Source organism: Hyperolius riggenbachi, chromosome 10, assembly GCF_040937935.1.
Source record: "Hyperolius riggenbachi isolate aHypRig1 chromosome 10, aHypRig1.pri, whole genome shotgun sequence".
NCBI classification, from domain to species: Eukaryota; Metazoa; Chordata; class Amphibia; order Anura; family Hyperoliidae; genus Hyperolius; species Hyperolius riggenbachi.
In genome coordinates this window covers 47,470,340-47,493,437 of record NC_090655.1, presented here as the reverse complement: position 1 = coordinate 47,493,437, position 23,098 = coordinate 47,470,340, and the positions used below count along the sequence as shown (strand labels likewise).

Below are 23,098 nucleotides of genomic sequence, written 5' to 3'. Positions count from 1 at the left end.
CATCTTTGTAGTAATGATTTTCGGGGAATGTCTTTATAAAGAATAAAGGCCATGCTGAGAATCCCCTTTGGAGAGATGGACTCCCCTATGGAGAGATGGACTAGCCTAAAACCGGTTGCTTCTGTCAGATTTCTACTACATACTGTAAGTGACAGCAACATAGGAGAAAAGTAATTTATGGCTCATTTTACTCTGGGAGAAATGTACTTCTTATTTGTATGTGTTTTAAATTTTAAGATTTGTGCGACAGTTCCTATTTAAGACCAAATTCAGGTTAAGAACAAACCTACCGTTCCTTATCGCTTTTGATAAACAGGGACTACCTGTAGTACATGCCAATTTTCCTAAGTGTAAGATGTTCGGCTGTTGTGTATGGCCAGCTTAATCAGGCCTGTATGATCAGACAACACTCACTCCGCAGTTCTCACCTTGCTGGCTGTAGGTTGGTGGGGCTTGGGTGTGGATGGGGTATCCAGGGGGTGCAGTAAAGTTATGGGCACAGGAGGCTGGCGTGGGCTGGTTCTGTCCGTAGGAGGCCACTGAGGATACACAACATATTTGAAAAAGTCATTGAGTTAGACGTCATTGAAGTACCGTAATCCTTTTTAAGCGCTGCAGTTTACCAAATGCCCTTAGTACTGTCACCATTACAAGTGTCCCCTAACATACATTTATTAGCTGAACACCCTAAATAAATACTTCCCAATGTTTCATTTAAATCCCCAGGTAAGGCAAAGATTTTAAATGCATTTAAAGGGACACTTAAGTCAAACAAAAAAAAAGTTTTACTCACCTAGGGCTTCCAATAGCCCCCTGCAGCTTTCCGGTGCCCTCGTTGTCTCCCTCCGATCCTCCTGGCCCCGCCGGCAGCCACTTCCTGTTTTGGTGACAGGAGCTGACAGGCGTCCCGCGAGTGATTCTTCGCGTTTCCAGACACATTAGCACCCTCTATGCTGCTATATGGTATAGGATATATGCTATAGCAGCATAGGTGGTGCTATTGTGGCCAGGAATGCGAAGAATCACTCGCGTCCCCAGCCTGTCAGCTCCTGTTACCGAAACAGGAAGTGGCTGCCGGCGGGGCCAGGAGGATCGGAGGGAGACGGCGAGGGCACCGGACAGCTGCAGTGAGATATTGGAAGCCCCAGGTGAGTAAAACTCATTTTTTTTTGTTTGACTTAAAGGGACACTTAAGTCAAACAAAAAAAATGAGTTTTACTCATCTGAGGCTTCCAATAGCCCCCTGCAGCTGTCCGGTGCCCTCGCCGTCTCCCTCCGATCCTCCTGGCCCTGCCGGCAGCCACTTCCTGTTTCGGTAACAGGAGCTGACAGGCTGGGGACGCGAGTGATTCTTCGCGTTCCTGGCCACAATAGCGCCATCTATGCTGCTATAGCAAATATCATATACCACATAGCAGCATAGAGGGTGCAAACGTCTCTGGGAACGCGAAGAATCACTCGCGGGACGCCTGTCAGCTCCTGTCACCAAAACAGGAAGTGGCTGCCGGCGGGGCCAGGAGGATCGGAGGGAGACGGCGAGGGCACCGGACAGCTGCAGGGGGCTATTGGAAGCCCTAGGTGAGTAAAACTCATTTGTTTTGTTTGACTTAAGTGTCCCTTTAAGGTAACTGTTTCAATTAATTATGAATAAAGGTTTTTTTTTTCCATTACAGTTTTTTTTACAACAGAAAATATCTGCTTTACCAATTTAGAGATCCTCATATCAACCTCAGTGATTCAGACACTACTGCAGCCAAATAGATCAGCAGGGCTGCCAGGCAACTGGTTTAAAATGAAATACATATGGCAGCCACTATTTTCTTCTCACTACAGTTGTCTTTTAAAGGGAAGGTTCAAGCAAAATAAAAAAATGAGTTTCACTTACCTGGGGCTTCTGCCAGCCCCATGCAGCCATCCTGTGCCCTTGTAGTCACTCACTGCTGCTCCAGTCCCCCGCTGGCAGCTTGCCGAGGTCGGCGGGACGCATTGCGTACATTTTTACGCATTCCCGTTGGTCAAGGAAAAGTAACACATACATTTTTACGTGTTACTGGCTCAATGCGTAAATTTTTATGCATTGAACCAGTAATGCGTAAAAATGTATGTGTTAATGTTCCTGCACTAGCGGGAATGCGTAAAAATGTACGCAATGCGTCCCGCCGACCTCCGAGGACGGCAAGCTGCCAGCGGGGGACTGGAGCAGCAGTGAATGACTACGAGGGCACAGGATGGCTGCATGGGGCTGGTAGAAGCCCCAGGTAAGTGAAACTCATTTTTTTATTGTGCTTGGACATTCCCTGTAAAGGAAACCAGAGACCAAAAAAAAAAAAAAAAAAAAAAAAACTTTTTTATACATACCTGGGGCTTTCTCCAGTCCCATGAGCACGGATCGTTCCCACGCCACAGTCCTCCGCTTACTGCAGCTGTGGTATCGGGTCCCATCATTTCTGCCAGTCTACACAAGAGAAGTGCGCCCTCTATCGCCGGAGGGATACGTAGAGAGCTCTAGTGTCAGACTGGCCGCGACTGGCAGAACTAACAGGCCCCGATACCGGAGCTGCAGGCAGCGGAGGACGGCGGTGTGGGAGCGACCCGTGCGCATGAGGCTAGAAGAAGCACCAGGTCTGTACAAAACTTTTTTTTGTTTTACCCCTGGTACACTTTGTCATTCTTTCCTTCCTTCCTCTCTGTCTTGGTAATATTGTCCACGTCTACTTTCATTTCTATTTCTCTCTCTTTCCTCTTTTCTCTCTACACCCCCCCCCCCCCCCCCTTTCTCCAAAGTCCATTTCATGATAACTATTTCCCCACTCCTTTTCTCATCCTAGCTGTCTTCCATGCCTTATTGCTATTCTCTTTCCTAGTTCCCTATGTCCAGCCCCCCTCTCTCCTCTACCACCCACCTGCCATAGTGTGTCCAGGCTTGGCTCCCTGCAATGCGCAGGAGCTGCTGGTGGTGGGGGGCATGCAGGGAGTTTGGCAGGAGGATGTCTGGCCGTGTGACGGCGGCAGGAGTCCGGTGTGGCTTAACAGGTGGGACAGTGAGTCGCATAGGCTGGCGATGTGGTGCTGATCCAGGCTCCAGTTCTTCAGCTCCGCCTGGCGCAGGCTCTCCATGAGGTCTGGTGACCAATAACAAAACTTAGTTTATACTGCTTCATTTTTAACACATTCAATTTCTTCTTTTCTTGCTTCATATTCCTTAAAGGAGAACTCCATGAAATGTCATTGGATTGGGCACTCAATAGGGTTAACAGTTGCAACTTACACCTTTATAGAATGGTTTATCCTTCAAAAGTTAACAACAACATACAGTAAGCTTTATACACTCTTTATAACTATTTGGCTGACTCGCCTACAGTATCTGAGTCCTATACAAAAAACACACTAAGAAATATGTGGTGTATAAGGTCGACGCTTAAAGAGACTCTGAAGCGAGTCTAAATCCACTTTTTTATGTTAAACACTGTAAGCCCTCCTAAACCGCCGCATCCCAGCGCCAATACGAGGGATTTATACCCCTAAATCCCCCTGCTGAGTCCGGGAAGAGCTTCCTGCTTGAGGCAGAGCTTAGGGTTGCAGCTCTGCCTCTTCACGCGTCAATCCCAGCTGATCGCCGCCTCTCCCCGCCCCTCTCAATCTTCCTTCACTGAGAGGGGCAGGGAGAGGCGGAGATCCACAGGCAGATTGACACGCATGGAGGCAGAGCTGCCGCTCAAAGCTCTGCCTCCATGAACAGCAAAATCCATGGGCAGGAAAGTCGTGGATTTTGCAGGGGGGATTTGGGGGTTATAAACCCCTTGTTTTACCGCGGGATGCGGTGGTTTAGCAGGGCTTATAGTGCTTAACATTAATAAACATAAAAAAGTGGATTTAGACTCGCTTCAGAGTCTCTTTAATACAGGGAGTCGAGATACAAACAACCCACCAATCTTGTCCCCCAGCTTAGTGTGTAACTGCAGAGTATAGCGCAGCGAAAGCTGTGCTCTCTCACCTCTCCGCTGGAGTCCAGTGCAGTGCGTCCGTCTGTCTGCTCGACCTCGTGCCCAGCATCTCCTACTGCATGTAGCATGATTAAACGCTACATGAGGAGAGTGAGGTGCCAGCACTAGAGGGAGCAGGAGACAGACAGGATAGTCAAATAGGCACAGCGCTGCACTCTGGCAGGGAGGTGAGAGCACAGCTTCTGCTGCGCTATACTCTGCATTTACATATTGAGCTGGGGGAGTGCAGGAGGGGGACGGGAACATAGTACCATAAGGAAGCACAAGGGGGGACAGAAGGAGCCTAGGCACAGTGGAACAGGGATGCAAAGGGGACCAGAGGTAGTACAAGGGACAGAAGATGGCATGGGGGGCAGACGGAGGCACAGGGGGACTGAAAGAGCCAGAGGGGGACAGGGATGCATTCCAGGCAATTTGCCTAAAAACGGCCCTGCAAGCAGGATAGTGTTATCTGCAAGGACAATGGAGCAGCTGGCCTCTACCTGAGAGAGGCTATTATAAAAAATATTATTCTCACAAGCAATCAATCTGCTGCTACAGCCAAAAACTCTTCTAAGTAATTTGGCAGTACAGTGGAGGCTTTCACATTAGGATATGGGATCTTTTTTCATAAAGGTGTAATGTGTCAGGTGACATTCTCATCACATGACCCAACCCTGATCAAGCATATAGTTCCTCTGCCATCACAAAAAAAATAACTTCCATGACGTGGTTCCATGCCCAGAAGGGAAATTCCCTCGTGATGGTTTGGGCCACCACCATAGCAAGCCACATTAGTGTATATAGTACATTACTATATATGGCTCAGTGTTTTACTTAATGCGGCACTATGGCGATATATTGTAAAATTCAAAAATATGTGCAAACAGACAAATAAGAAGTACGTTTTTTCCAGAGTAAAATGAGCCATAAATTAATTTTCTCTTACGTTGCCGTCACTTACAGTTGGTAGTAGAAATCTGACAGAAGCGACAGGTTTTGGACTAGCCCAGTGATGGCTAACCTTGGCACTCCAGCTGTGGTGGAACTACAAGTCCCATGAGGCATTGCAATACTCTGACAGCTCTAAGCATAACTTGGAAGGCAGAGGCATGATGGGATTTGTAGTTTTGTCACAGCTGGAGTGCCAAGGTTAGCCATCATTGGACTAGCCCATCTCTTTATAGGGAATTCTCACCAAGGCTTTTATTCTTTACTAGTAAAAAGGCCCGCCCAAAAAAATGGGCGCTAGGCCACGGCTGCTACCACCAGCAATGCGCACAGACCTGTCTCACTTGCTCATCCCCCACCGCTGTCCGAAGTATATGCACACAGGGAGACGTTGATTCTCCTGACATACAGTAGACTCTGCCGTTTCTATGACGGCAGTCATGTGAGCCGGTCAGGAGCCACTTTCATTGGCTCCTGACCATGTCTATCAATGTAAGCCAATGGGAGCGGCTTACATTGATGGACATGACCAGGAGCCAATAAAATCGGCTCCTGACCTGCTCACATGGCTCTGCCGTCATAGAGACAAGCAGAGCCTGTGAGCTGCGGCGAGAGATGTCGCGTTTGAGTGGCGGGCCGCAGGGAACGACTGAAACGGCGGATGTGCGCTGCGGGCAGTGATTGAAATCTATGCCCTGCCAGCCAGGAGCACACCACAACAGGGCGTAGATTTCAATCACCTCGGTCCTAAAGTAGTTAAATGACAACCGAGGTGACATGATGAGATAGACATGGGTATGTACAGTGCTAAGCACACAAATAACTAGGCTGGTTTTTTTTTTCTTTCTCTGCCTGAAAGAGTTAAACATCAGGTATGCAAGTGACAGTTTCTGTCCAATTCGTGACTGGGTCAGACTACAGTATAAACCTCACCGATAAGTAAATACAGCCATAAAACACTTTCCTGTCAGTAAATGGCTTCTCAGAGCAGGAAAGAGATAAAAAAGGGTCAAAAATTTGATTTAAGATTGATTTGATGATTTGAGATTTAACCTCCTTGCTGGTTATCCCGAACTCAGTTCGGGGTAACCTGCGCAGGAGGATTTCTCAGGCCCCGCTGGGCCGATTTGCATAATTTTTTTTTCCTACACGCAGCCAGCACTTTGCTAGCTGCGTGTAGTATGCGATCGCCGCTGATTCGCCGCGCCGAGTCATCCCGCCCGGGACCGGGGAAGCCGCCATGACCGGGGAAGCCCTGCAGGAAATCCCATTCTGAACGGGATTTCCTGCTTACTCTGATCGCCGAAGGCGATCGGAGTGGGTGGGGGGATGCCGCCGCTCAGCGGCTATCATGTAGCGAGCCCTGGGCTTGCTACATGATTAAAAAAAAAAGTGCTGCGCTGCCTCCTTGCCGGATTAATTAGACCGGCAAGGAGGTTAAGCTCTGGTATACTTCAATGATGGTGTCATTGAGCAGAGACAATGAAACAGTAAAAGCTTAAAAACTATATTTAAATATAAAATAAAACTGGGATATCTAAAAAAAAAAGTCATTTTAGGAGGAGGACAGATATAATTCTCATCAGTTTATTTTCACCTCGGATGCCCTTTATAGAGAACCTGAGGTGGGTTTGAACAATATTATCTGCATACAGAGGCTGGATCTGCCTATACAGCCCAGCCTCTGTTGCTATCCCAAACCCCCCTAAGGTCCCCCTGCACTCTGCAATCCCTCATAAATCACAGCCACGCTGCTGACAAACAGCTTGTCAGAGCTGGCTGTGTTTATCTCTACAGTGTCAGTCTGCTGCTCTCCCCGCCTCCTGCAGTCTCCGCCTGCATCCCTTCCCTCCCTGCTGATTGGAGGGATGGGACGGGGGCAGGGACCAGAGCTCTGCAGGAGGCGGGGGAGCAGCTGAGACTGACACTACAGATGTAAACACAGCCGCACAGCACAGCTGTGATTTATGAGGGATTGCAGAGTGCAGGGGGACCTTAGTGGGGTTTGGGATAGCAACAGAGGCTGGGCTGTATAGGCAGATCCAGCCTCTGTATGCAGATAACATTCTTTAAACACACCTCGGGTTCTCTTTAAGGAACTAAAGCCCCACAATGCATTGCCACAGTCCTGATTCATAAAGGAAAATGCATTGTGGGACTTGTAGTTCCTTAACAGCTGGAGAGCCAAGTTTGCAGATCACTGCCTTAGGGCTACATAGCCAGGGTGGACAAATTTCTGGTCAAATATACAGGGCTCCTTAAAAATTGCAGCCATCACTGAAGAGGCAACCTCCTGCTTCCTGTGAGTGGCTCTGATACCTCCGTGGGCGGGACTTGCAGCACGTGTCCTGCTAAATTTTCTGCTCACACATGAGCCAATCATGAAGTCTCTCTTCAAAATGCTGCCAATCATGATAAGCCACTTGTATCTGTAATGCGAGTGGCTCTGACACCTCTGCAGGCGGGTTTCACACTGACATATGACGCATGCACCACCCACTTTTTTTTTTCTTTTTACTATATCCAGAGTCAGCTGGGGCATAAAAACATGTTTACTATAACAGAAGTTTAATTATATCTGATAATTAAGTAACAGATTGCGCTACTGTGGAAAAAAGTGGATGCTATAATGGTGGAAAAAAGTGGATGCTTAATTTTTTTTATTTGAATTGCATTAAAAATCAACCGAAGGTTGATAAAGGGCTATGGAGACCCTCTAGTGGCTGTGCAAATAGCAAACAATGAACAATAAAAAATAAAATATTAAAATGGATGTACTGGACACAATATATGTACATATATTAAAAATCAAAAGATATAAATTGGATAAGTGCACTTCATTTTGTTGCATAGCAGTTCCGGATGATGGCCCATTAATAGTTTCCAATTCATATATGGAAGCCCGAGAACATATAGAGGTTGTAGCAGTCACAAATCACACTTATAAAGTGAAGTATAGTTGATCCCTCAGCAAATGATGAATGATGAGGTTCCTGATACACCAAGGTGGATTCAGCACAAAAGCATAGGTAAGTAATTGGATCGATCTCACCCATAATGAACTTCCGGATAGCACAGCAGTGGTCTTCGCGGGAGCCACTCGATCTCACCCGCCCCGGCCGGCGGCAAGGTGAGAGAGACTAGACGGAAGGATCACGTCGGGCAAGTGTGCCCGGCTCCCCTGGAGGGCGGAGGGTGTCCGGATGGTAACGACCTGGCGCTGGTCAAGCTTCCGTCTTCAAAGTTGTTGTGTGCAGCCGCGAAGCTCCAGCTAACCTCCTTCCCCTCTAGGTGTGACGTCACAGAGGCAGCCAGTGGCTATGCAACAAAATTAAGTGCACTTATCCAATTTATATCTTTTGATTTTTAATATAAGTGCACTTAATTTTGTTGCATAGCCACTGGCTGCCTCTGTGACGTCACACCTAGAGGGGAAGGAGGTTAGCTGGAGCTTCGCGGCTGCACACAACAACTTTGAAGACGGAAGCTTGACCAGCGCCAGGTCGTTACCATCCGGACACCCTCCGCCCTCCAGGGGAGCCGGGCACACTTGCCCGACGTGATCCTTCCGTCTAGTCTCTCTCCCCTTGCCGCCGGCCGGGGCGGGTGAGATCGAGTGGCTCCCGCGAAGACCACTGCTGTGCTATCCGGAAGTTCATTATGGGTGAGATCGATCCAATTACTTACCTATGCTTTTGTGCTGAATCCACCTTGGTGTATCAGGAACCTCATCATTCATCATTTGCTGAGGGATCAACTATACTTCACTTTATAAGTGTGATTTGTGACTGCTACAACCTCTATATGTTCTCGGGCTTCCATATATGAATTGGAAACTATTAATGGGCCATCATCCGGAACTGCTATGCAACAAAATGAAGTGCACTTATCCAATTTATATCTTTTGATTTTTAATATATGTACATATATTGTGTCCAGTACATCCATTTTAATATTTTATTTTTTATTGTTCATTGTTTGCTATTTGCACAGCCACTAGAGGGTCTCAATAGCCCTTTATCAACCTTCGGTTGATTTTTAATGCAATTCAAATAAAAAAAATTAATATAGCATCCACTTTTTTCCACAGTAGCGCAATCTGTTACTTAATTATTGTATCTTTTTAGTAAGGGATTGGGATCCTTCAACAGCGTTTGCAGCTACAGGTGTAGGCGCAGCGCTATCCTACATAACTTAATTATATCTGAGTTTACTATACCAGATGTTGCTCCCATAGACTTATAATGGAGACTGTCCGGGACCTGGGGAGGTAGTTTACTATACTCGAATGTTTACTATACAGAAGTTTACTATAACTAGATTATAATGTATTAGAGTTGGGCATTGGAAGATGAAATGATCATTCAAGGATAGCTGATCAATGGAGATAAACCAAAACAAAAATATCTGTAACTAAAGAAAACCTGAAGTGAGAAGGATATGAAGGCTGCCATTTTAGTTCCTTTTAAAACAGTGGGATTAGCCATACTATGCCAGGGAAAAAAACATATATATAAGATCTACTTACATAACATGTATTGTACTGTCCACATTTTGATTTCAGTGAATTTTATATAGTAAATGGAGAGAATTCTGTTCCTGGTGGGAACCATGTCTTTTGCCCACAGTTTGAGGCTAAATACTGATGTCATTTCTGCCCTTAACTTTTTTCTTTTCTCCTCCAATCCCTGAGTCACCTCAGCCTTGCTTGTAAACATAAGTGAGCAGAGAATCGTGTTCCAGCTAGGCAGGGAAATAAATGGAAGAGGAGGAATATATTATAGATAAAAAGAACTACCCAGCATGCAACTGTCTAGGAGCACTTGCCCTTTCATTGTCAGTGCTAAAGTACCGTATGTGATAACTCCAAACCATAAAAGCAGAAAAAGTTTTGAATGTAGGGTTAGCATCTTTATAACTTAATTAATACACTCAGACCAGTTGCTGTTGATTTGTATGGTGACACTCCCCTTTTAAACAATGCACATTGCCTGGCTGTAGTACTGATCCACTGCCTCTAATGATTTTAGTCGTAGAGCCTGAACAAGCATGCAGATCAGATGTTCGAAGTTGGACTGAATATAAAGCACGCTGATGATTGCGGCATTACGCCGGCCGCCTACGTGTCATTCTCTACGATTGAATCGCGCATGAGCAAGACTCTCACGCTGGCTGGCGTAATGCCACAATCGGCTTCATAATGCTGAAGTCATCCTGGGACCAGGGAAGGAGCCAGGACGACGCCGGGGCACCTCGTGGCCTACGATAGGCTGGAGGAAGCCCCAGGTAAGTGTAAATTCTGTTTTTATCACCTGCTCAGGGTCCCTTAAAGAGGACAAATATGGCAGCCTGCATATCCCTCACTTCAGGTGTCCTCTAAGTGTTACCGGTATTCCCACTATAGGCTTAGCTGTGTCCAAAGTAAGCATCAACCAAAGTAAATGTAGCAGCACAACAGGAAGATGAAGAAACAGGCAGAGGGGTCGATAAAATGATCTTATATGGCAAGTTTGTGGATAGAATATATTGTGCTTTTTGGATCCATCCTTACACAAAAAATGCAGTTCTAGTACTGAACCTTATAAGATACATAAACTAAATTAACATATAACATTGCAAATTTATTTTACCAGCCGTGTGTTATGGAGATTAGATTCAACCACATTAATAACTAAAGGCAGACATACACTATATAAAATGTATGCTCAGTGTAGCAAACAATCAATACTTCCCTGACTGACCTATAAACTTTACAAACACAAATAGAATAGAGCAAGAAGGACTTTGCTTTCCCTCACCTGAGAATTGGGAGAGATCCACAGTGGACCAATCCAGATTGCTGACAATCTTGAAGCTCTCCTTCAGAGAGTCGAGGTTGGAGCACCAATCGCTGGGCAGTCCTAGGTGGGATAAACAGTAGAGCGTCAGGCAAGCAGTCCATTTCACGGATTAGGCTGCAGATGGGGGGGATGTCACTCCATACTCACCCAAAGGCATGCTGGGAGCGGCAGGCCTGGGCATCTGCTGGGAAGGTAAATAGGGCGGCTGCTGGTGCTGGCTGTGGTGGTGAGAGCATGAGGGGCTGCTCATGTTGGGGACACTGTGGGGGTGCAGCGAGGAGGACTCCCCTGAATTCTGCTGGTACATGCAGCAGCTGGAGGATGGTGGGGGAGGGGGTTGTATATCGGTGGGGAGAGGAGAGAGCCCTGGGAAGAGAGGAAGAGAGTTGCACTATGGAAAATAAGCCTTCATATAACACCACCTACCCCTCCCAACAGTTGTTAATAGACAACAAATGCTTACTGATTTCCACAAGCTCAACTAGCCTTCCATGGATGGATTCTTGTCAGGTTTTGAACTTTGATAAAGCAACATTACGCACTTTCTTTGAGATGCTTCTGGCCATGCTGGCTGATACGGTGTTGCTACATTTATCAATTTTGTGGGGGAGGAGGGTTGTATATTTATGCACTGGCACTTGGACACGTGTTTTCACTAGCAGCCCTGACAAAGCCTCCACTAGGAGGTGAAACACGTAGGACACTTAAAGGGTGTACAGTATGTTTTGTAATTTAAAGTTGCTTTTGGATCTGAGCGAGAGGGAAACCGGGGACCTTGGCTAATCCCTGCACTTATTAGGCCAGACTGGGTTCCCTCCTCAGTCTCTATTCCAGTCTTACTCACACTTTTCACCGTGGAGGAAGCTTTCATATAACTTTTGGATCTCAGGGAACCCCTGCATTAGTGGAGGGAGTGTGGATTTATTTTGTGTGGCGAAAAACGTTTTGTAACGGTAATAGCCTCTTTGTTTAGCCCCCAATCCATGTTTCTCCTCTATAGTGCTCTATATTATAGTAGCCAGTGTTGCTAATTATAACTCCCACAATTATAGCGCTCCCTTACTACAGGGCTCTTTATTATACTGCCTCACTAACATACTGTTTTTTCATTACTGTGCTTCTTTTTTATATTGACCCTTAATTTAGCTCTTCTTTTTATAGAGAAGCCACGGATGACTTACATAGCATTTTGCTTCCTAATACTGTACTTTACAGTCCTTGATGTGAATTAGATGCGCGGAGACCTTTTGTGCTTATTTCAGTTACCCAACATTGGGGTTGAGTCACAAAGCTTACTTATCTGTCTCCTTAACTGTAATGCTGGGTACACACAATACGTTTTTCCCGTTCCATTCTCCGCTCAATTGTTTTTTTTCCCGCTCGATTCTCTTATCTTTTTCCATTCACTTCTATGAGAAATCGAGCAGTAAAACGATTAAGAGGAATATCGGAAATGACGGAATTTATCAATCGAACGCATTTATTGAAAGGAAAACCGTAAGGTGTGTACCTAGCATAAAAAGAGTTAATGCAGTAGATAAGCAAATAAGGAGAGATAAACCATAACTCAGTTATGGATCCGAGATAAACTTTTACTCGTTGCATAGTTGTGTTCCTTTCATATAGTTTATAGGGAATTCCTCAAGCCAAATACTTTTTTTGTTTTGTTTTAATACTCTAATTCCCTATAAACTAAACAAGCCTCGCCCACAGCTTTTCACAGAGCCTTGGCACTGTAGCGCGGTCTTATGGGAGCTCAGTCTGGGCAGGAGGCGGAGGAGGTTACTAGCCACTGATTTCAGAGGTAGAGGGGGAAGTGGAGAGGGGACTGAATTTACACACAGGCAGGCTGATAGCATCTCCAGCCCTCAGCCTGTGACAATGTGACAAACAGAACATGGCTGCCCTCATTGCATCACAGGAATCAAACTGTTGAAGCTGTTTGCAGCTAGATTTGCTGTGTAAACTATCTAAACTTTAGATAAGATATATAGACAAGTTACTTGTTATAGTTAGTTTTTCATCTCAGATCCGCTTTAAGTTGTTAAAGGAAAGATCATTTTTGAGTGAATATGTAAGGTGAGATAATTCGACTGAGAAGCTTTTGTGTAGCAACCTTATTGTCCCCTCACCAGCCCCATCCAGCAGGGGGCTCCTCCCTACACTACTCCCCCATCCTCACCCTGTTTACCCTGCAATGTGCGGTACAAGCTGCGGAAGGAGCAGCTGAGGTCTGGGATCTCCGAAAAGGAAAACTTGTAGCAGTCGTTGTTGTAGGAGGCGGCACGGGAGTCCGGCGGCAGGTGAGCTGGGGTGGCCTGCGGAGGGCGAGAGAGAGCACATTATGGGGGTCGTCATTCAATACATCTTTAAAGCGCACCTGAACTCAGAACTTCCTCTCTGCTCTAAAAGATGAGCAACAGCATAATAATCTTTAAAGGAAAACATTTATTTGTTACAGCTGATACAAATCCTACAATAAATATGCAGTGTGTCTACTTCCTTCTTTCATGGAAGTAGACATCGTGTTACCATCCTGTGTTTACAAATTAGCTGCTTTGCCAAGGCAGCCAGCTGACGCAGCTGAGAGATTAAATTACAGTTGTGATTAGTCACATGATGGGGAATTAGACAGGCTAAACTCTCTAAATACATACATTGTGTTGTCATTCTGTCCTGTGCAAGAGTTCAGGTTCGCTTTAAGCAAAACAATTTTACAGATACAAATACAATTTTATACGCATACATTTGCATGCAGCAATTGCATAATCCTGCATCAACTCAGCATTAATTGCATCTCATTGACCATCCCTAATCACTGCCGACGTAAAAAAGCCTATTCCTCCTCAATGTCACACCAACATACCCTGCCACTATCTAAACTTAAAGGGAACCTTAACTGTGCGGGAAATGGATGTTTCCTTTTAACCTTCCTGGCGGTAAGCCCGAGCTGAGCTCAGGCTATGCCGCGCAGGAGGATATCTCAGCCCCTGGTGGGCCGATTCGCCCCATTTAAAGTGCTGTGCGCGCAGCTAGCACTTTGCTAGCCGCGCGCACAGCTTGATCACCGCCGCTTTGCGGCGATCGCCCGCACGCAGCGGCGTAAGAGCCCCACCCCGCCAGAGCCCTGCGCTGCCCGGACCAATGAGTTCCAGGCAGCGCTATGGGCTGGATCGGTGGCGTCTGACGTCAGGACGTCGGCTGACGTCCATGACGTCATTCCGATCATCGCCATGGCGACAGGAGAAGCCAAACAGGGTAATGCGTTATATACGCGTTCCCCTGTTTGCTATTGATGCCGGCAACGATCGCACTAGAGGGACACATGCGCCCTCTAGTGTTGTTTCATGTAGCTACCACTCTGGTAGCTTTACATGAAACAAAAGAAAAACGGATGGCAGAAAAAATCAACCGCCAGGAGGGTTAAGCAATACCAGTTGCCTGATTACTCTGCTGATCTCTGCGGTTGCAGTAGTGGCTGAATCACACACCTGAAACAAGCATGGAGCTAATCCAGTCTGACTTCAGTCAGAGCACCTGATCTGCATTCTTGTTGAGGGGCTGTGGCTAAAAGTATTAAGAGACACAGGATCAGCAGGCGATTCAGGCAACAGGTATTATTTTAAAAAGAAAAATCCATATCCTTCTCAGTTTAGGTTCCCTTTAACCGTGTGCATGCAAAAAGGGCGTCCGGAAACCTAACCCTATTCTCACACAGAACCTCTACCGATGCCAAACCATAACCACCCTCACCCTTCACTGCCTAATCTTAACTGTCTTCCCTGCCCCATCCCTAACCTTAAAAACACACACACACACACACACACACACACACACACACACACACACACACACACACACACACACACACACACACACACACTTCCAGTGCGCTCCAACCCCTAAATTTCATGATTCATACTTAACCTCCCCCAACAATGTGCAAAAAGACCAACAAAAAAAAAAAAAAAAACCCATAAGACCAGTGCTGAAATCCCAAATGCCAAGATCACTGGACCATGTGGTGAGATTATTGGACCCCACACCGAGATCAAACCATCCTACAATGAGATCCCTGCACAGAAATCATTACATCATACATGGAGTTCACTGCATCCTGCACTGAGGCCACTGCATCCTGCACAGAAATCTTTGCACCATACATGGAGTTCACTGCATCCTGCACTGAGGCCACTGCATCCTGCACAGAAATCATTGCACCATACATGAAGTTCACTGCAGCCTGCACAGAAATCATTGCACCATACATGAAGTTCACTGCAGCCTGCAATGAGACCACGGCAGCCTGCAATGAGACCACTGCATCCTGCAAAGAGACCACTGCATCCTACACTAAGACCACTTGACACTGCAGTACAACCACTGCATCCTGCAATGAGACCTCTGCAGCCTGTACAGAAATCATTGCACCATACATGGAGTTCACTGTATCCTGCACTGAGGCCACTGCATCCTGCACAGAAATCATTGCACCATACATTAATGATTAAACCACTGCAGCCTCAAATGAGACCACTGCATCCTACACTGAGACCACTGCATCCTGCACAGAAATCAATGCACCATACATGAGACCACTGCACACTGCAATGAGACCACTTCATGCTTCGTTGAGCCCACTGCAGTGAGCCCACTGCATCCTACACTGAGACCACTGCATTCTGCAATGAGATCATTGCATCCTACACTGAGATGACTTCACACTGCAATAAAACCACTACAGACTGCAATGAGACCACTGCAGCTTGCAATGGGACCACTGCACCCTACACTGAGACCACTTCACACCGCAATAAGACCACTGCATCCTCCACAGAAATCACTGCACCATACATGAGACCACTGCATCCTCTGAGACCACTGCAGCCTGCAATGAGATCACTGCATCGTACACTGAGACCAGTTCATAATGCAATAAAACCATACATGGAGTTCACTGCATCCTGCACTGAGACCACTGCGGCTGCAATGAGATCACTGCATCCTACACTGAGACCACTGCACACTGCAATAAAACCACTGCATCCTGCAATGCGACCACTGCAGACTGCACAAAAATCAATGCACCACACATGAGACCACTGCATGCTGTAATGAGACCACTGCAGCCTGCAATGAGACCTCTGCAGCCTGCAATGAGACCACTGCATCTTACACTGAGACTGCTGCAGCTTGCAATGAGAGCTTTGCAGCCTGCAATGAGACCACTGCATCCTACACTGAGACCACTTCACACTGCAATACAACCACTGCATCCTGCAATGAGACCACTGCAGCCCGTACAGAAATCATTGCACCATACATGGAGTTCATTGCATCCTGCAGAGAAATCATTGCACCATACATGAAACCACTGCATGCTGCAATTAGATCATTCCATCCTACATCCTCAAATGAGACCACTGCATACTGCAATTAGACCACTGCATCCTGCACAGAAATCAATGCACCATACATGAGACCACTGCATGCTGAAATTAGATCATTCCATCCTACACTGAGACCACTTCATGCTTCACTGAGACCACTGCATACTGCAATGAGACCACAAGCATCCTACCCTGAGACGACTTTACACTACAATGAGACCACTGCACCCTACACTGAGACCACTTCACGCTGCAATAAGACCACTGCATCTTGCAATGAGACCACTGCAGCCGGCACAGAAATCATTGCACCATACATGGAGTTCACTGCATCCTGCACTGAGACTACTGCATCCTCCACAGAAATCATTGCACCATACATGAGAGCACTGCAGCCTCAAATGAGACCACTGCACACTGCAATGAGACCACTGCATCCTGCACAGAAATCAATGCACCATACATAAGACCACTGCATCCTGCACAGAAATCAATGCACCATACATAAGACCACTGCATGCTGCAATTAGATCATTCCATCCTACATCCTCAAATGAGACCACTGCATACTGCAATGAGACCACTGCATCCTGCACAGAAATCAATGCGCCATACATGAGACCACTGCATGCTGCAATTAGATCATTCCATCCTACACTGAGACCACTTCATGCTTCACTGAGACCACTGCATACTGCAATGAGACCACAAGCATCCTACACTGAGACGACTTCACACTACAATGAGACCACTGCACCCTACACTGAGACCACTTCACACTGCAATAAGACCACTGCATCCTGCAATGAGACCACTGCAGCCTGCACAGAAATCATTGCACCATACATGGAGTTCACTGCATCCTGCACTGAGACTACTGCATCCTCCACAGAAATCATTGCACCATACATGAGAGCACTGCAGCCTCAAATGAGACCACTGCACACTGCAATGAGACCACTGCATCCTACAGATACCACTGCACACTGCAGTGATATCACTGCATCCTCTAATGAGACCACTGCCGCCAGCAATGAGACCACTGCATCCTGCAATGAGACCAATGCATCCTACTCTGAGACCACTGCAGCCTGCAATAAGATCACTGCAGTGAGACCACTGCATCCTACAATGAGACCACTGACTGAGACTGCTGCAGTTTGCAATGAGACCACTGCATCCTACACTGAGACCACTTCCCACTGCAATAAGACCACTACATCCTCCTATGAGACCACTGCATCCTACAGAGACTACTGCAGCTTGCAGTGAGACCTTTGCAGCTTGCAATGAGACCACTGCATACTACACTGAGACCACGGCATCCTTCACTGAGACCACTGCACATTGCAATGAGACCATGGCTTCCTGCAATAAGACCACTGCGGCCTGCAATGAGACCACTGCATGCTGCAATTAGACCACTGCATCCTCCAATGTGACCACTGCATCCTACACTGAGACCACTGCAATGAGACCACTCCAGATTGCAATGATGCCTTTGCAGCTTGCAATGAGACCGCTGCATCCTACACTGAGATCACTGCTTCCTGCAATGAGACCACGACACCCTCCACTGAGACTGCTGCACACTGCAAAGAGATCACTGCAGCCTGCAATGAGACCTCTGCATCCTACACTGAGACCACTGCAGTGAGACCGCTGCATCCTAAATTGAGACCACTGCAGTGAGACCACTCCATCCTACATCGGGACCACCGCACGCTCCAATGAGACCACCACACACTCCAATGAGACCACTGCAGCCTGCATTGAGACCACTGCATCCTACACTAAGACCACTGCACATTGTGCAGAGACCACTGCATCGTACACAGAAATCATTGCACAGAGATCACTGTATCTTACACTGAGATCACCAGATCCTAAACTGAGATCACTGCATCCTGCATTGAGAATACTTCACTGGATCCTAGAATAAGTTCACTTCACTCTAAACAGAGATCACTGCATCCTACACTGAGATCACCTGACCCTAAACGGAGATCACTGCACATCCTACACAGAGATAACTGCACCTTATGCAGAGGTCACTGCATCCTACACTGAAATCACTGCATCTCTGCCAGGGCTGTGGAGTCGGTACAAAAATCCACCGACTCCTCAGTTTAGGACTCCACCGACTCCGACTCTTCTAATTTGCATATTACAAACTTGTTGATTGAAAGTATGTAACATGAAATTCGTCTCAACTGCCAAAAGCTTAGGAATTTTAAAAGACAACTGAAGTGAGAAGGATATGGAGACTGCCATATTTATTCCCTTTAGTCATAGACTAAAACTAGTCCTTGGTCAGAGTACTTGTAAAAGGTACAGACAGGAACAAAGAACATCTATCAGGCCCTAGGCAATGTAACTGTGGGTACATGTAAGAGTGATGTGCAGGTACTCTGCAGGGGAATAAGGAGATTCTTCCTCTATTACACATTCTTCATGCACAATCTGAACCAGGTTAATGGGTGATAGACAACACCTCTGTGTTCAATGTGCACAACATTCTCAGTGAATTCCCTGCAGCTCTGTGGGGAGTGTATATGTAGAGTATAGTACTACTGTGTAACAAAGTTAAACCTGGGACAGATGAAATTAAAGTTTTATACATACCTGGGGCTTCCTCCAGCCCCCTTCAGGCTAATCAGTCCCTCGCTGTCCTCCTCCACCACCTGGACCTTCTGCTCCAGGTACTTGAGCCAGTCTGGCATAGTGCGCATGCACACACTCCGCCGCCGGGAGCGTACTACACCTGCGCAGCACTATTGTGCAGGTGCAGAATGATCCTGGCTGTAGGAGCGGCACGTGGCTGGACTGCGCTGACTAGCTGAATTACCGGGACTCATAGCAGAAGATCCAGGTGGTGGAGGTGGACAGCGAGGGACTGATTGGCCTGAAGGGGGCTGGAAGAAGCCCCAGGTATGTATAAAACTTTTCTTTTCATCCATCGCAGCAGGTACCATTTAATTCGTAGTCACCAAACCAAATTTTACCAACATATCAAATTATTTGATTTCATGAGCAAAGCAAACATTTGCATAAATCAAAATCAACGCAGAATTATTTCCATCTCATTGACCATCTCTATTAGTGACACGGCTACACATCAGGCTTTATACTTACAGCATAGATGTTATTTAGTATATATAAGAGATTCCTGTGTACACATCATATTTACAGTCACAATCAGATGTGTATATATGACTTTAAAAATACCGGGAACTGCTTCATTGAAGCAGCACAAGTAACTCATTTTGATTGGTTTAGTTCATTTTTGTGGACTGAACACAGCTATTACTGTATATATAAATCATTTATGACTATTATCTGAGAAATAGAACATTTTATCATATTTTCTATTTTAATTATAGTTTAAATTCATTAGGAGTCGGAGTATTTTTCCCCGACTCCAGGCACCCAAAATTGCCCCAACTCCAACTCCACAGCCCTGATCTCTGCGTAGGGAACGTCGGGTTCTGAATGGTGTTGTCCCTATATGTACACATTACCATGCAGTGCTTTCAGTGGAGATAGCGGTAATGATATTTTATTTTAAGTTTAGAAAGTTGATGCTCACCTGGCTGTAGCTGGGGAGGGGGGAGCTGTTCTCCATGTGGTGCCCCTGGGTTGTCTCTGGGGGGACAGACACCTCGCTGGTGGTACTCAGAGGGCTCTTATTCACTTCCTGTTCCGGTGAATCCTGGGAGAGCTGCAAGAAACACACAGAGGGGATTTTCTGGGGTGTTTGGGGATGGGAAGCCGGGTTTACTTAAAACATCCAATCACATGCAGAGAGAGGCAAAGAAACCGGAACTTTCACCTCACCACTCTTCCCTCACAGACTCAGTCGACACCCAGCCCCACCTTACCAACCTCACTCCTCACCCCCACACACAACCAGGCCCACTCTACCACCCTCCCCATCTCCACACACAAGGTAGCCCTTGCCCATGTCTCATCCCCCCACAACCAGGCCCACCTTACCACCCTCCCCATCTCCCCCTCCACACAATCTCACCCACGTGACAATCACCCCCACACACACAACCAAGCCCACCTCAGCACCATCCACACACACACACACACACACACACGCAATGTCCTGCCTACCTCATCGTCAGGGTGTGGCCTCTTCCTGCGGGGCAGAGCTACATCTTCTTTTGGGCAGCTGTCAATCATCCAGTAAGATCCCTAGAAGTCACAAAAGGTCACAAATAGTGTTGTTCTCCAGATCTCCTGCCTCTCGCCCTAATTTAAAGGACAACTGTAGCGACAGGTATGTGGAGGCTAACAAGGAGAGAATATGGCCCATAAAACAGCACTACACGTTTAAATAGTATGCAAAACGTATAAACAATTTATTGTACGTCATTACACTATATATGAATAAAACCATCTAAAAACATGTCAGACTTCTCAGGCAATATATAAGCCAACAATGATATATGAATAATATTACATGAAGATAATAGAAGGGTAACCTGGTATGAATGATCACCTGAGGCACTCAATAAAAGAGCACCCTCGGGGATTGAACCCGGGTTTAACACGACGCTGGCGGCTGGATAGTGTACTGGTTAAGGGCTCTGCCTCTGACACAGGAGACCTGGGTTCGAATCTCAGCTCTGCCTGTTCAGTAAGCCACCACCTATTCAGTAGGAGACCTTAGGCAAGTCTCCCTAACACTGCTACTGCCTATAGAGCGCGTCCTACGGGCTGCAGCTCTGGCGCTTTGAGTCCGCCAGGAGAAAAGCACAATAAAAGTGCAGAAAGTAGTGCATGAGACCATACACATCAGCATCAATAATTGTCAGTGAATCAAATGAAAAACACTGTTTACATAATGTGCAAAACACGCAATTAATCAGGAAAATAATAACCCACACATTAGCTAAGGATGCTGGAAATCGTGCAAGGCAGCGATATGATGCTGGGAACACATAGAGCAACCAATAGTCACCCGAGTCAGAAGGAGGCTGTGAAGTCTGTACAAAAATCATCCCACTTAAAATCCTCAGTGTATGAAACTACCGACTCAAACTCCAGGTACCCAAATGGCTCCGCCTCCTTAGTCTACGACTTATCAGGGCTGTGGATGTTTTATAAAAATCATCCGACTCCCGACTGCTCAGTTTATGAAACCTCCGACTCAGACTCCAACTCCAGCTACCCAAAATTGCCTCGACTCCGACTCCACAGCCCTGGTGAATCGCACCTGAAACAAGCATGCAGCTAATCTTGTCATATCTGACAATAACGCCAGAAACGCCTGAGCTGCTGCATGCTTGTTCAGGGGCTATGGCTAAAAGTATTATGCTGGGAATACACAATGCAGTTGAATTTCCGTTCGATCGTGTTTCGATTCGTTTTTCCGCTCGATTTCCCGATCGATTCACTTATCAATTTCCATTCACTTCTATCAGAAATTGAGCGGTAAAACGATCGAAAGCGAGATCGGACATGTTGGAAATTATCTATCGAACAATCTATCTGTGGGCAGCACGGTGGCGTAGTGGTTAGCTCTCTCGCCTTGCAGCGCTGGGTCCCTGGTTCGAATCCCAGCCAGGGCACTATCTGCAAAGAGTTTGTATGTTCTCTCCGTGTCTGCGTGGGTTTCCTCCGGGCACTCCGGTTTCCTCCCACATTCCAAAAACATACAGATAAGTTAATTGGCTGCCCCTAAAAATTGGCCCTAGACTACAGTACTTACACTACATAATATAGACATATGGCAATGGTAGGGATTAGATTGTGAGCTCCTTTGAGGGACAGTTAGTGGCAAGAGATATATATATATATATATATATATATATATATATATATATATATATATATATATATATATATATACTGTACAGCGCTGCGTAATATGTCGGCGCTATATAAATACTAAATAATAATAATAATAATAATAATAATAATCTATCTGCCTCAAAAACGCATTGTGTATTCCCAGCATTGGAGGCAGAGGATCAGCAGAACAGCCAGGCAACTGGTACTGCGTAAAAGGAAATAAATATGTCAGCCTTCACATACCTCTCGCTACAGTTCTCCTTTAACCACTTTAGGACCACAGGCTTTACCCTCCCTAAAGACCAGGCTATTTTTCACAAAAATGGCCACTGCAGCTTTAAGGCCAAGCTGCAGGGCTGCACAACTTGGCACACAAGTGATTCCCCCCCCCTTTTCTGCCCACCAACAGAGCTCTCTGTTGGTGGGGTCAGATCACACCCCAGGTGTTTTTTTTTTTTTAATTAAATATGTATTGCATTATTTTTTAAATATTTGTAATTTTTTAAATATATTTCCTATTCCCCCCTCCCTCCCCACGCCAGCCAATTGGCGTGATCGGCTGTGATAGGCTTCAGCCTATCACAGCAAATCGCTTTTGTCCCTCTTAGATCGCAGCTTTTGTCCCTCTTAGAGCGCAGCGCTGTACTGAGTAAATAGATGGCGGTTTGGCCGTCTAACAGTCTCCTAGCAGCGATCGCCGCAAGCAGGAGATGCTCGTGCAACGTGCGCGAGATCTCCTGCAAAAGCCAGCCCAGGACCTTACACCGATCGGAGCTAGGCGGTCCTGGGGCTGCCACGCCCATCGGCATGACGCGGTCCTGTAGGAGTTACAAAATCCCTGAAGTTATATCACTTTCATGCAGTTTATGTTTGAGCACCTTTTTTCTAGCTTAAAATTCCCGAGATCAGTAAAAGTGCATCCACTGTCCCTAAAATGTTACAGAGTTCAAATTTAAAGGCACTTTCAGAAGGGGTTTCTACAGCTCCTGCTGTACTGATAAAGATCAGCCAGTTCTCCCAGGCAGAGCCCAGTTATGGTATTTATAGGGAACCTAAACTGATAAGGATATGGATTTTTCCTTTTAAAATAATACCAGTTACCTGACTCTGTGTCTCTAATACTTTTATA

The 23,098-nt window shown here is 46.3% G+C and overlaps 1 protein-coding gene across 4 annotated transcripts in view; it reads right to left on the bottom strand.

Moving 5' to 3' along the window:
* FOXJ2 (forkhead box J2) overlaps window positions 1-23,098 on the bottom strand; it is a 53,543-nt gene that overhangs the window by 4,912 nt on the left and 25,533 nt on the right. For 3 of the 4 annotated variants that reach the window (XM_068255218.1, XM_068255217.1, XM_068255215.1), the window contains exons 4-10: window positions 20,287-20,367; window positions 19,754-19,885; window positions 12,957-13,092; window positions 10,922-11,140; window positions 10,733-10,834; window positions 2,904-3,122; window positions 429-539 (exon numbers count right to left, since the gene is read on the bottom strand). In XM_068255218.1, the coding sequence (XP_068111319.1) occupies window positions 429-539; window positions 2,904-3,122; window positions 10,733-10,834; window positions 10,922-11,140; window positions 12,957-13,092; window positions 19,754-19,885; window positions 20,287-20,367 (1,000 nt within the window). The remainder of the gene's footprint in view (window positions 1-428; window positions 540-2,903; window positions 3,123-10,732; window positions 10,835-10,921; window positions 11,141-12,956; window positions 13,093-19,753; window positions 19,886-20,286; window positions 20,368-23,098) is intronic. The other variant, XM_068255216.1, reaches the window with a different exon arrangement.